At 45.6% G+C, this 14,275-nt stretch overlaps 1 protein-coding gene across 4 annotated transcripts in view; it reads left to right on the top strand.

Annotated features, from left to right (window-relative positions):
* The window catches only part of GABBR2 (gamma-aminobutyric acid type B receptor subunit 2), a 370,697-nt gene that overhangs the window by 179,011 nt on the left and 177,411 nt on the right, over positions 1-14,275 (top strand). For all 4 annotated transcript variants that reach the window (XM_086416036.1, XM_086416038.1, XM_086416039.1 and 1 more), the window contains exon 4: positions 7,964-8,065. In XM_086416036.1, the coding sequence (XP_086272162.1) occupies positions 7,964-8,065 (102 nt within the window). The remainder of the gene's footprint in view (positions 1-7,963; positions 8,066-14,275) is intronic.

The raw sequence follows: 14,275 nt of genomic DNA, 5'->3' as shown, positions 1-14,275 counted from the left end.
CATCTAGGCTCATGAGGCTGGTGGCCCCTACAGAGACCCCCATGTCTCATAACACTGCTGCCCATGGTCTGCTGCCTGCTTTCCTGCTCTTGGTAACTCTGGGGAAGTGAGAAAAACCATATTTGGGGGGAACAGATAAGTGGCCATTGAATAAAGGGAAACCAGGTTTCCTTTAGGAAACCTCAGCCTGTGATGTGAGAGTGTAAACAGAATGAGAAACCTGGGCTTAATCATGGGAGTGTGGTTTGAACCAGCGAGTCACCAGATCTCAGGAGGCCCCAGGGTGTTAGTTTCCTGGGGCTTCTGTAACGAGTCACCACAAACTGAACGGCTGAAAGCAGGAGACATTCATTCTCTTATAGTCCTGGAGGCCAGAGTTCTGAAATCAAGGGGTCAGTGAGGCCATGCTCTCCCTGAAGGCTCTGGGAGAGAACCCTTGCTTACCTCTTCCAGCTTCTGGTGGGCCCAGGCGCTCCTCAGCTTGTAGTTTCATCGCTCCTGTCCCTCCCTTTGTCTTTACATCACCTTCTCCCTTATGCCTCTGCCCAAGTCTCCCTCTGCCTTTCTCGTATAAGGACACTTATCATTGGAGTTAGGGCCCATCCAGGTAATCCAGGATGATCCTTGAATTAATTACATCTACAGAGACCCTTTTTCTAAGTAAGGTCACTTGCATAGGTTCTGATGATTAGGATAGGACACACCTTTTGGACCATCACCATCCAACCCACTGGCTCTGCAGTGTGAACGTGCAGATGTCATGTGTGTATCATGCTAGTATCACATATGTGCAGTAGATCCCATACATGTTCACTTATGTACTTGCCCTTTTTAACAAGTTTCAGTTATACTTAACTTCAGCTATAGGTTATTAAGAGCTAATAGAAATCTGAAAATTAGATGGCTCCATTTTTCAAAAGGAACAGTTTCTTCAGTAAGTGTTCATCAGTTTTAGAAAGGTAGAAATACAATCACATGGATAACTTCTCTGGGACTGTAAGTACATGCCTCAAATCTTTGAAAAACTTCAGAGCTGCAGAGGGCTGCTTTAGCAACTGTAAAATTCAAAAAGGCAAAGAGTTGGGGGATGGCGCAGGTAAGGTTTTGAAACTTACTCTCCTAGAACCACAAACATCGGGTGAAAGAAACATCCCCTCTTCAGCATCCTGACGAGCTTCTACTTGCACACCTCTGATGACAGGGCGCTCACTATATACCAAAGTTGCCTATTCCACCGTTCGAAAGTTCATTTGGCTTTAATACAAAATCTGCTTTCCTGACTCATCCATTGGGCCCATCTCCAACACAGGGGTGCCCTCTGTTCCACGTGACAGTCCTTCAGTGTTTGAAGTCGCCCATCACTTCCTGCCTTAGTTTACTCTTCTCCAGGCTAATCTTTTAATTAGCTTAAATTAATGGTGATTCTTGGGGAACTCCAGCCCCAGTAAAAGTGACCTGAATATTCAAAGATTTGAGTGTTTCAAATGCCTGTTTATCCTAATTAGCATCTTAACTACAGCAGTGCCCTCTGCCTCTAACGAGCCACATTTTCGCATGTTCCATATTTTAATGGATTTTACTTGAATGAACTGTTTAATCAAGTGAAGACACATTTCATGAATGAATAGAAGTAAATCTATAATTACACACTTTAGTCAGGTAAGAGGAGTGACATTTCGGCACAATCTAGGGCTATATATAGCGAGTGTATTTGAATGACAAAGTAGGTTACCTCAGCTTCCATAGGAGATCTGGGAATTCGCTTTGCTCTCAAGTTCATTTCGTAACCTAATTAGAATTTTCAAAGAGTTGTAAAGTGCAAGTGGTGCAGACCTGGCTCTCCCCATCTTTAGCTGGATCTCTGCCTTTCTGGATGATTCCACAGCTGGCGCAGTGGCCTCCTTAGGGAAGGTGTCTGGGGGAGCTGCTGACCCACAGTGTCCTAGGGTCTTGAGAGTCCCCGAGGCCTCATCTCCACTTGGTGCTTCACTTTCCGTCAGAGCCCTCCTGGCCTGGGACGTGTGGCACGAATGTGAGAAACTGCAGCTGTAACAGTCCTTTGCTGCTCTCTTCCTGTCTCTCTCTCTCTCATTCCCTTCTCCCTGCTTTCCTTCTCACCATCCTGCCTTCTGACGTGGTCAGATCTGCTCGTGCTGCTGGGGGCCAGGAGTAGAAAGATCTGAAGATTAAAGAAGAGACGTAGTTATTGATTGGGGCAGGAGAGAGGCCCAGGTGTAAAGGAAGATGGTGCCTAGGTGCTAGGTAGCAGTCCAGAAAAGGATGGAGCCCACAGGCTAGGGAGTGACTGGACAGGAGATGGAATGAAATGAAACAGGAGCCCTGAGTGAAAACCTGAGGTGTTAGAAGGCCCCTCGCCACGCCGGCCTCCTGGCCTCAGGCTCCGTACATTGCCTTGCTGGAGGAAGAGGGGTTCCAGGGCTGCAGTGGGGGCTGTCTAGAGGAAGGGAGTTTGTGGGCCCTACCTGTGTGCAGCAGACGGTTGCAGGCAGACAGGAACCTCCAGGGCGTGCAAATGTCCCAGGACCCTGAAGCTGGGACAACAGCTTGACCCACAAGGCAGTTATTTAGGGTGCAGCACACAATGCCATTATTTCGTAAGCCCAGTCTCTAGGTGATTTCTAGAGAGGGAGAATCACCTGGGCAGCTGGGTGTGTTAGCGGAGAGGTGCTGCCTCGGAGCAGGGAGGAGGCCTGCAGGTGGACTGGAGTGTGGCCTGCTCAGAGGCAGTGACGAGCCTCCCTCATAGAACAGGGTGGGCCCATTTATGCCTCAAACGGGTCACATGGACTCAGCCACACTAAGCCAAGAAATTCTCCCGAACAGCCTGTTCACCTCTAACTCTCCTGGTTCCGTTAGCTTTTCCCCTTCTCCTCTGATCCCCTTCTCCTCCTCCAGCCTGCCCTCGCAGCACCAGCTGTGTGTCCCCAGTACCAAGCCTGTGGATAGAGGCTGTGTGCGTGGTTGGAGGAGAGAGGCCATTGTGATGGCTTCATCGGAGTGACAGGTCCCTGTCACCCCTTCTCCCACGGTCCGTGAACCAGCTTGGGTGGAAGCTGTGGATCGACCCCCTGGACTCGAGGTTCAGACAGCTGATCTGACCTGATGGTGTGTTCTGCCGCTGGCCTGAGCAAGACGGTGCTCCCAGCTCTGAGCTTTCCCCTAAAGCCACTGACTCTGCCTGGCTCTTGACTTCTTTCAAGATGTTGGATTTCCTTAGGCTTGAAATATGAGTTGAAGTGTTAAAATTCTTGGATTTGGATCTGTGATTCCCAAGGCTGTACCGGAATCCCTGAGGAGTCGTTGATATCACCCTTTGTGACCTTTATACTTCCAACCCCTCTGCCACCATGTCCATGGTCTTTCTTAGAAGATTCTTGGTCCCTGTTGTAGCCACACCTCTCTCCTGTGAACCTGAGCCACTTTGTCATGATCCCTGACAAATGCAATTAGGACTGAGCCCAGCACTCCAGGTGTACTCTGAGGTGGGCAGACTAGACAGTGACTGTCCCCTCCATTATTCTAGATGTGATGTCTTTTTAAATGTGGATCCCAGTCCTACTCACCCATTTGGCAACTGCCTTACTCACATCAACACATGCTGGTCTCCTAATCAAGGGGACAATATCCGAGCCATAGAAGGCATTTTTTTTCATATTCATTTTAAAGTTATCCTGCCTCATTTAGGACAGTGGTCCTCACACTTGAACATATGTTGGAATCACCTGGAGGGCTGATTAAAACCCAGATTGCTGGACCCCACCCCAGAGTGTCTGACCCATTGCGTCTCAGGTGGGCCCGAGAATTTGCCTTTCTAACAGGTTCTCCCAGGTAATGCTGACGTTACTAGTCCAGGGCTGCACTTTAAGAACCACTGCTTTAGGGACAGGCTTTCTGCTATGACTTGGTATCCACAGTCCATACCAGTTCTTAAGGGGAAAAATATCAACAGCTGTTGCCTCTAAGCCTATTTTTTATCATTTATTCCTAGAGTTCTGATCCCCTGGTTCTCCCTAATGCCAAGTGAGTTGGGTTCCTTCCAGATTTGCTCCAGTGGCCAGGGCCAGGACTCATTGCTCCAGAAGCAGGGAGAGTTCTTCCCTTAGGTAATCTCAGCCCTGTGAGCTGGTCCTGAGGACCCAGGCTTTGAGGACTCCCAACCCTTCCTAGTCCCCCTTGTAGCAGCACTTGGGGCCCAACTCACCTCATCCCATTGGCAGCCTGACCCTCCCTTCCAGGTGATGGGCAGCCTTCTTCTCCATCCCCTCCCAGCCCATCAGCACCCATCTCGCTCCCTTCCTCCCAGGATGGCCAGGGCCCTTAGCAAATAAGACTCCTGATGGCTGCCTCCTAAGGCCCCAAATGCAGATGAGGGCCCAGGTGGACTCTGGCTGTACTTGAGCATGTGTGTATGTGTGAATATGTTTATTTTATTGAGAATTAAGTGTTACTCCTTTCCAGGAAGAACATATTTCTGCTTTTATAGTGGAGGTGAATAAAAAATAGGATTCACTTTGCTGAAATGCAGTTTATAGCAAGCTGATAAAAGACATTGGCCCCGTAAAACAAGAGATACTTGCAGTACCAGAATGGGAAAAAAAAAAGAAAGGTGTTTTTTCTAACTTAGTAATCTTTGATCAGTGCATTGAATGATCCTTCCATCTACATGTGAGAGTATGAGTTTATTTCCTTGTGAGGTAGATCAATTGCATTATTTCTTTACCATGCTTTGGTTATTTTAAAATACCATTTATTACTAGTTTTTTGCATTTGTTTTCCCTAAAAATGTCCATTAGAGTAAATACTCCCACTGAGCAGACTACTTGGTGCTGAAATTATGGTCAGTGAGTGGCTGACGGCACCAACCATCTGTTCTGACCTGTTCTGGCTCATAAGCCTCAGGAGCTGTCCACATCTGGCAGGATCCAAAAGAGCCAGCTTGAGGCCATTCAGAGAGCACTGGCCGGGGAGTCACACCTCAGCTTCTTCATTTGTGAAATTAGGGGCGAAATGAGATGACCTCTAGGGTGTTTCGGCTTGGTTTGTTTTGAGTTCTGAGCGCCTATAAAATATTTTTTTCTGCCATAATTATATACAGCTCTCATGCCCACACTTATTTACAGATAGATATGCCAAGCCACTGACAGCCTTGATGCTGGGTCTTATACCTGGAAATGATCATTCCAGCTTTTAGGCAGCATAAAGAACTTTAGAATTTACAAAGCCATTTCCCATCCTCAGTGTTTTTGCTGGGCCCTGTAAGTTACATGCTGTATAACTCCCATTTTATAGGTGAAAAGACAGATTCAGAAGAGCTCGAGAAGTTTCCTTCAGTTTGGGTGGCGAGGACATGAAGAGCCAGGGCTCAACTGTGCATGCCTTAGTAGTATGTGCACTGGCTGCTTTGCCTTCTGGCAGGGCTGAGTTTGCACATTTTAATATTGCATATCAATGATTGTTGGTCCACAGCACCCCCATGACACAGAAACCTAATAATGGAACCCCACCTGCCTCCAAAAAGGATTTGACGCAGCAGAAGTAAACCATAATGGCAAAGTCAACTCTTTTTTCAACCAACTAGTTCCCAATCTTCCGTCAAAATAGAGGTAAAAACTAAAGATGGACGAGGTTCACCCTGATTGAGACAGTTACATTCGTCTTACAAACGTATGCATCACAAAGTATTTCGAGCATTCAGCAGAGCGCAGAACACTAAACACCCATGGTCTTGCTACCCGGAGTTAGTGTGTTCACGTTTTCCTCTATTGGCATCATATTTCTTTAAAAAAAAATGAAATACAGCAGTTCCCACCGCAACCCTTTTTGTTCCCCTTCTGTGTGGGGGTCAGGGCCAAATTATTCAAAACATTTTGATATATACATTGGGAGGATCTATCAATTGTTGAAACAGGAAGTACTTTTTTATCATGGTAAAATGTGCATAACATCAAATTTACCATTTTAACCACTGTAAAATTTACAGTGCAGGGACGTTAAGTACCTTCATATTGTTGTGCAAGAAGCACCAGCAGTTATCCCCAAAACTTTTCATTACCCCAGACAGAAACTCTGTACCCACAACTCCATTGCCCCGTCCCCCAGCTCTAGAAACCACTATTCTCCTTTATGTTTCTATGCACTTGACTACTTTAAGTACCTCACCTAAGTGGAATCATACTTTTGTCCTTTTGCATCTGGCTTATTTCACTTAGCATAATGTCTTCATTCATATTGTAGCATGTGTCAAAATTTCATTCCTTTTTAGGCTGAATAATATTCCATTGTATGTATAAACCTCAGTTTGTTTATCTGCTCATCTGTTGATGGACATTGCTTCCAAAAGATGGTTGCTTCCACCTTTCGGCATAATACTACTATGCACACAAGTGTCCAAATACCTCTTTGAGTCCCTGTTTTCACTTCTTTTGGGTATATACCCAGAAGTAGAATTGCTGGATCATATTACCATATGATGAGAAATTTTCAGAGTGCACAAGGTTCCAGTTTCCAGTTTATCCACATTCCCATCAACACTTGCAGGGTTTTGGTTTTTGATAATAGCTGTCTTAATAAGTATAGACAAGAAGTGCTTTCAAAGCTCATCTTCAGTTAAAGAGGAAGAGACTGAAATGCTAAGAGGGAAAAGGTCCTTCAGAGAGGCTGAGGTCACAAGCAAGTCAGTGACATAGCAAGACCTGGAATCTGGGTCCCCAAACTCCCACCCGGTTATTTCTACCAAAACACAGTCTAGTTTCCATGGCTTTCTGTCCAAGTGTGTACAGTCATAGACATGGACCGCATACAGATTTCAGATTTATTTGTTTTGATCCTAACTTTATTTTTTTTTAATTTGAAAATAGTGTCAACATTTTAAAATGTGCTCATGCTGAGATGCTCAGAGCTGAGATGCTCTGTGTGACTGTAACCCGCCAGGCTCCTCTTTCCATGGGATTCTCCAGGCAAGAATACTGGAATGGCTTGTATTTCCTTCCCTAGGGGATCTTCCTGTTACTACTAGTGCCTCCTGGGAAGCCCTTTAAGATGTGAGGGATCCTACTTTATTTTAAAAATCTACGAACTTCCCTGTAGTCCAATGATTAAGACTCCATGCTCCCATTGCAGGGGGCACGGATTCAATCCCTTGTTGGGGAACTAAGATCCTGCATGCTGCGCAGTGTGGCCAAAAAATAAATAAAAATATAGATTTCTTATTTCTCCCTTCCAAATCAGAAAGTCTGGTGATTCTGGACCAACATTCTGGCATAGCATGTTTGGAGTTGAGCGGCAAGTGCTGTCTTTAGGTGAAGCATTAGTTTGCCACACTGTCGCCAGGCCCCACCACTCCCTAGTATCCTTCCACACAGACTGCTTCACACACTGGCTAGTTCGTATGACACTGGAGCTTGCAGCTCTCTCCTTTAAGCACGTAGGTGTTAGTCATTCTGTGTGTCAGCAGATGCATCGATATGTTTAACATTACAGGCTGGTCCCGCACCCCCCACCCTCTCCTCTGTTTTTGCTTTGTCTTACTGAATATCTCAGCTATTTCCTCATCCTAGAAATGAAGTCATATTGCAAATAAATAATGAAAAATATAAACAGGGAAGTATTTTAATAGTCTAATTTGGAGACAGTGTGATGTATTTGCCTAATCTGATTTGGAGATGATATGAAACACCAGCATGAAAGTCCAGCGACTTGGATGCTTGTCTTAATTCTTCCAGGAAATTCCTGTCTGGCATCCTTCTGCTTGTGTGTCCTCAGGGGAGGGGAATCTCCAAGGTCCCAGGGGACAATCTAGTTTTTAATGAAGATAAAACCTACTCCTTTTTCATATCGATGGAGAAAATCACCTCACCCATTTGAGCCGCTTCCCAGACCCCTGTGAAGTGGCCCTTCCTATGACTGCCGGCACACCCACCCTCTGCTCTCTCTTTGCTGGCAGGTGAGAAACGACCTGACCGGGGTTCTGTATGGTGAGGACATCGAGATTTCAGACACCGAGAGCTTCTCCAATGATCCCTGCACCAGTGTCAAAAAGCTTAAGGTACGTGCAGCGGGCCAGGGCCTGGAGGCCAGACTGATGGCATGCTCATGGGGTTCCCCCAAATCCCTGACTTTGAAAGAGTCTTGAATTCAGGCTGTTTCATTTTGTCCTTGGCATTTGAGATGTGAGGAAAAGCTCCCAGGAGCTGGCTGTCCCTTGCTTGTTGTCCAGCACTGGCCAGAGGCCTGCTTGCCAGATGCATGGCCATGTGGAATTGCTGGGTGATTTCGTATCTCTCAGCGGAGCCTGAGAGGCAAGCAGGGCACAACAGACATCACTGGCACCCACTCAAGGACAGGCTAGTGGGAACACTAAAGACTCAGACCTGGCCCCTGTCTTCAGGGAGCTTCCTTCCTGTTGTGAAAAGGCTCACAGTCAGAACCTCTCTTGCCCAAACCCACAGCAAGGAAGTAATGTGGTTGGAACTGAAAGCTCAGGCTCCTGACTCCCTCCAGTGACGCTCACTCCAGGAACAGAAGGGTCAACTAGATGTTTGCAGTTGTAAGTAGCCCCCAGCTGTCATCTGCAATTCATTTCCGAAACTCTCTCAAACGCCATGTTTGTGCCAGACCCTCTCCTGGGTTTACAGCCAGCATCAGGCTTGCCTATGTCCTCAGGTGTCTGAAGGCAGATACCTCCCAGGGAAACCAGGGACAGAGGGGCTGGGGAACAAAGGGAGAAAGTGACTCATCCCACCCAGGAGAGGATTCAGACATGGCTGCAGAGAAGGGACAGCCATGGAGGATGGAAAGGGTAGAGACCCGCAGGGTAAAAATCAGAGTCAGGGCAGCCATGCTCTGTACTTGGGATCAGCAGGAATTCCAGGAAGCTGGAGTATCGGGATGGGGACACAGAAAAGATGCCAAGGCTGGAAATAGAGTTTGGAGTCAGTTTCCATGAGCCTTGAATGTTGAGCTAAGAAGTTTGGTCTTTTGTGCCAGGCAGTGGGGAGCTTCTGGGGTTGTATGTAGGTACATAGTTAACGCTGTCACCCTACTCTTCCATTCCCCATGCCCACACTGAAAGTAGCCTGGGGCCTCAGATGCCAACTGCTGACATGTCCCTTCTCTCTTGGCGAGATCCCAGATTATACTGATCAGAGCAGGTGGCCGTTTAGAGCTTATGAAGCCCTCAGTTCACACATGGGGAGACTGAGACACAGAGATGGGGACAAGGGAGCAGAGCACCAGTTGTTTGTCACCTGCCCAGGAGCAGACACCACATGCGCACGTGATATTTTAGCCCCGGAAGCTCTGCCGATGAGGAAACGGTAGTAAGGAAGGGCCTGCTGGTAGCCCGGGTGTGTGCCCAGCTCTTTCCCCACAGGCCGTGTGATCTGAGGGTGCTCAGGTTGTGTGGGGCCCAGAGCGTCCAGAGGGGAGGAGTGCCTGCTCGGCAGGGACCACCTGGGGTGACTGGGCCCCTGGTGCTGCGCTGACATTCTCCTGCCACATGCAGTGTCTCCCCAGGGTGGGCCCTGGAAATAGCTTCCTGCACCGGGGTGGCCCGGCGGAATTCTGTGGGCTTTCAAGTTTAAAGAGTCTTTGTGTGAGGAGCAGATGCACTCGTTGAACGTCTGCAAGAAACTGGGGCTAGAACTTGGTGCTCTGCTCACCAGCCAGCCAACGCCACCAGAAGCAAGAGTGATCTGAATGCTGATGGAAATAGCAACCGGCCTTTCCAGAGCCCTGAGCAAGGGCTAGAGCTCTTGGCTTCACCTGCCCATTCAGCCCTCCCCAGAGCCCTGGGACAGAGGGGATTTTTGTATCCTCATTTCACAAATAGGGAACTTGAGGCTCAACAAGGTTAAGGACCTCATCCCTAGTCACCCAGCTGGAAAGTGGTGCGTTGGAATTCAAACTCGGATCTGGGCAACACCATGGCCCAGCTCCCCCACCGCCCCGCACAGCTGCGGTTCTGAGAGAGGGTTCCAGCATCACATAAGCCCGGGAGACAGAGCCAAGGACAGCACGCTCAGTCTCTTGGCAAAGGCTCCCCTCAACATGGAGAGCTCTTCCCTCACCACCTGCGTAGCTACTTCTCAAACCTTCCTCTAGTCTTTTCTCAGTTGTCCCCCTTTCCCAGAGGCTTTATTTAAAATTTAAATCCCGGCCCCTCACACTCCCACTCCCCCTTTCTGTTAATTTCCCCCATTTCACTGATGGATATCTGTATCAGTTTCCTGGGGCTGCCATAACAAAGCACCATAAACTAGGTGGCTTAAAACAACAGAAGTTTATTCTCTCACATCTTAAGGACAGAAGACCAGGGTCAAGATGTTGGCAAGCCCATGCTCTATAGCAGGCTCAGGGACTCTTCCGTACCTTTCTCTAAGCTTCTAGTGTCAACTGGCAGTCCTTGGGATTCCTTGACTTGCAGCTATGTAACTCCTTTGCCTAAACTGACATTTCCCCTCTTTCCCTTCACATATTTTTCTTCTTAGGAAACTGGTCTTGGAGGATTAAGAGCCTGCCCTGCTCCATTATCACCCTACCTTAACTGATTTCATCTGTTAATACAATGAGGCTGTTTTCAAATGAGGTCACGTTCTGAGGTATCAGGGGTTAAGACTTCAACATATCTTTGGGAGATGCAGATCACCCCACAGCAATATCTGACCTCCTGTTCATTTTTCCCAGTTGTTTTGCCGTCTGTCTCTCCCCACTAGGATGATAGCTCTAGGAAGCAGCAGTTTCTGTATGTCTGGATCACTGTTTTATTCCCCACCACCTGGAACCAAGCCTAATTTGCTCGACAAATTTGCTGAGTGGGCATAAACCAAATACAAATCTGGACAGACAAAGCCAACAGAACACAAGGATAAAACACTCAGAGAAAAGTAACTTCTGGAGAGCTCAGAGAAGAAGCAAATATCTGGTGGGATAAGATAGAGAAGGAAGTACAGCAGACAAGGAAGAAAACTAAATAGTGACTGCTGCTGCTAAGTCGCTTCAGTCGTGTCTGACTCTGTGTGACCCCATAGACGGCAGCCCACCAGGCTCCTCCGTCCATGGGACTTTCCAGGCAAGAATACTGGAGTGGAGTGCCATTGCCTTCTCTGAAATAGTGACTAGCAGAATTAAAATCTGCTTTGCAGGTAGTAGAGAGCAGAGTTAATGCCACGAAAAATAAAAATCAATAATATGCAGGACAAACTTGAAATGCTTTCCCAAAATTTAGAGGAAATGGTCAAAGAGATCAATTTAATGAGAGGAAAGATAAGTTATGGACACTGGAGAAGAGAGATGCTGAGGGAAAGCTGGGACAAATGAAACAGAACCAAAATCTAAAACAAAATAGGCACCCGAGTATCAATAAGTTCAGCTACCACCCAGATCATCCATTCTCCATGGAAAGGAACCGGGGGTCCTTGGAGAAACAGCTGACCTGGGATTGGGACAGGAAACATACCAAATGATCCTGGAGCGTCCTGTAGTGCCGTAAAGTTGAGGACGTGCTCAAACCACGTCAACAACACACACTGATTTGGAGGGGGAGTGGTGTCAGAATTGTTCACCAGCCAAATGAAGTAGCCGCTGAAAGAGCTCCCAATGGCCAGAACTGAAACATTTGAGCAATACAGTAAAAGTAGTATTGGATTATAACCCAAAGTATAAAACAAAAGCCCATGACTGAGTAGGTAAATGGGAGAGAATATACAAATCTTCTGTGCCAAAGAATTCCAAATAATATGTGTAGATATTTCAGGCCCAAGGAAATGGAGCAGAAGTACCCACTTGTTAAGTGTCTTCCTTCCAAAGAGCACAGGATGAAAAGGGGGAAAAGAAGAGTAACTTTAGAGTGGAAGAACCTGACCAGTGCTACCTTGGCCAAGTGACCAAGGTCAGCATTTACATGGTAAGTCCTGTTGATAGTATATACCTTTGATATGATCCCCCAAACCTATAAACCCAGTCTAACTGAGAAGTGAATTCTGGTTGAAGGCCATCCTGCAAAATACCTGACCAGTACTCCTCAAAACTTTTTCGGTCTTCAAAACTAAGGAATGCTTAAGCCAAAATGAGCCTACAAAGACATGACAACAATATATAATGTGATATCCTGAATGGGATCCAGGAGGAGAAAAAGGACACTAGAGAAGAAAAAAAACAACAACTAAGAGTATCTGAATAAAGTATGAGCTTTAGTTAATTATGAATGGATATTGATTTATTAATTGTAACAAATGTACTATATTAAAGTAAGATGTTAATAATAGGGGAAACTGGGTGAGAGACATAGAAATTCTCTATACTTTCTTTGTGATTTTTCCATAAATCTAAAACTATTCTCAAGATATTTATTTAAAAAAATAAGCAACGAACTTAAGAGGATTCAAGAGAGAACTCCTAGATGGGACCATACAAAATTGCCACTATTGAACCATTTTATAACTACAAAGTCAACAGTTTCGTAAGGAAATACATAGACTATATGTGCAGACTAGCTGGCCTTTCTACATTCACCAACTCTACATTCACCAACTCTACAGAACTGGTGAAAAGAGAGTCATACCCAGACACATTTTGTCAAAAGTTTTGAAATACAAACACAAAAGGGAAAATCTACAAGTACCTAGGCCAGAAAAAAAAAAAAAAAAGAATTGCCCACAAAGATGCAAAACCAGTCTACCTCGACTCCCCTGCAGCATTCAATCCCGGAAACAACGGAGCAGCTAGGAGACATTTTCCCACATGTGAGGTTCACATGATGTACTACTAGCCAGGTGCCCTTGAAGTTAACCCTTGAAGTCCTATGTCAGCCTGCCTTGAACAACAGCTAACTTTATAGCTGAGGTCATGACAGAAGCAGGTGAGCAGGGATCATGGAAACTGTAGAAAGAACTAAGTAGTTGTTATAAAAGTACATGCAGATGCAGAAGTTAATTTTGAAAGCAAACATGAATATACATATAATGCAAATAAATACTGTAATAACAGTAGTTGAGATATAAAAACCAAAATTCCATTAACAGAGGCCAAAATGTGAGTAAAAAAAAAGTCCTGATCTTAATTAGAAGTGGGGCTCAAAAGAGACTATTTTGCTTATGATTTTCATAATTAGAAAAATATAAGTTTAAAGGGCTTTGAATAACTTAATAGCAAATATGTTAATACTATAACATAAGCAGAACCCAAAGCTCTTGAAACACAGAAGATAAAAGCAAAGAAAATCTAGTCCACATATCAAAAAACAAAGCAAACATGAAAACCAGAAAACATAAACTAATACTGAGAATCAAATATAATCATTCTAACCAGAAATTCAAATAGGTCAAACTCCCTATGAAGAGGCAAAGACTTTCAGGTTGTGTTTTAAAGAACTAGCTATAGTTATAGTTATATTTACAACACAGTGACACAGAAAGGTCAAAGGTAAAAGGTCAAGCAAATGTATATCAAGCAAACCAAACTGAAGCAAGGATCCGGTGTTCACATTAAAATACAGAGTATTCAAGGTACAGGCATTGACCAGGATTAAGTGGTTTTCTATAGATAAAGGTACAGTTCACCCTGAGAATAGCATACTCATGGACCAGTATTGCTCTAAAGTACATCTCACTGAAATATATAAAGAATGGCCTGTTAAAATACCAAGAAGAAGTGACACAAACACGGTAGTATTGGGAGCCACAACATTTTTCTCTCAATCTTGGACAGATCAGCCATTCAAAAATAAGCAAGAACATAGAGGAACTGAATAATGGGATTAATCAGGCTGATTTAGCAGATATATATCAAAGTTTGTCTAAAAGAAAGTCAGGAAATAAAACCATCTCTGTGAGTTGAAGACCCCAGACCTTTAAGCTCACTCTGGATGGACCTGTTTTGATCAGGAATGTTTAATGTAAATGGTCACCAGGCTGGGCTAGAAGGCCACCCCTCACAGGGCCCTGAATATTTCCGTGGTGCCCATGCTGAAGCACAGGATGGTGTTTGGGAGAACACCAGGCTCCAGATGTACCCTGTGTTCATTTTGAAGCCACAGAACGCATTCCAGGACATAGTACAGCATAGGGTTCTTCTGTCTTGGTGCAGAAAGAATTCAATCAGAGACAGAGTGACAGGTAAGGGAAGAGTTTTTAGTATAGGGTGCTGTGAGAGACACAGCTGGGCAGGCAAGGGAGTGTGGCACTGAGAACTTCCTGGGCTCTGGTTTTATAATCAAAGGGAAAGTGAGGAGGTGGAGAAGGCCACCTTCTTCCTTGTA

This window comes from Bos grunniens, chromosome 8 (genome assembly GCF_055505025.1).
Source record: "Bos grunniens cultivar Pamir isolate PY7600 chromosome 8, Bosgru_T2T1.0, whole genome shotgun sequence".
NCBI classification, from domain to species: domain Eukaryota; kingdom Metazoa; phylum Chordata; class Mammalia; order Artiodactyla; family Bovidae; genus Bos; species Bos grunniens.
The sequence above is the reverse complement of the archived record's forward strand: the minus strand, read 5'-3'. Positions and strand labels throughout refer to the sequence as shown.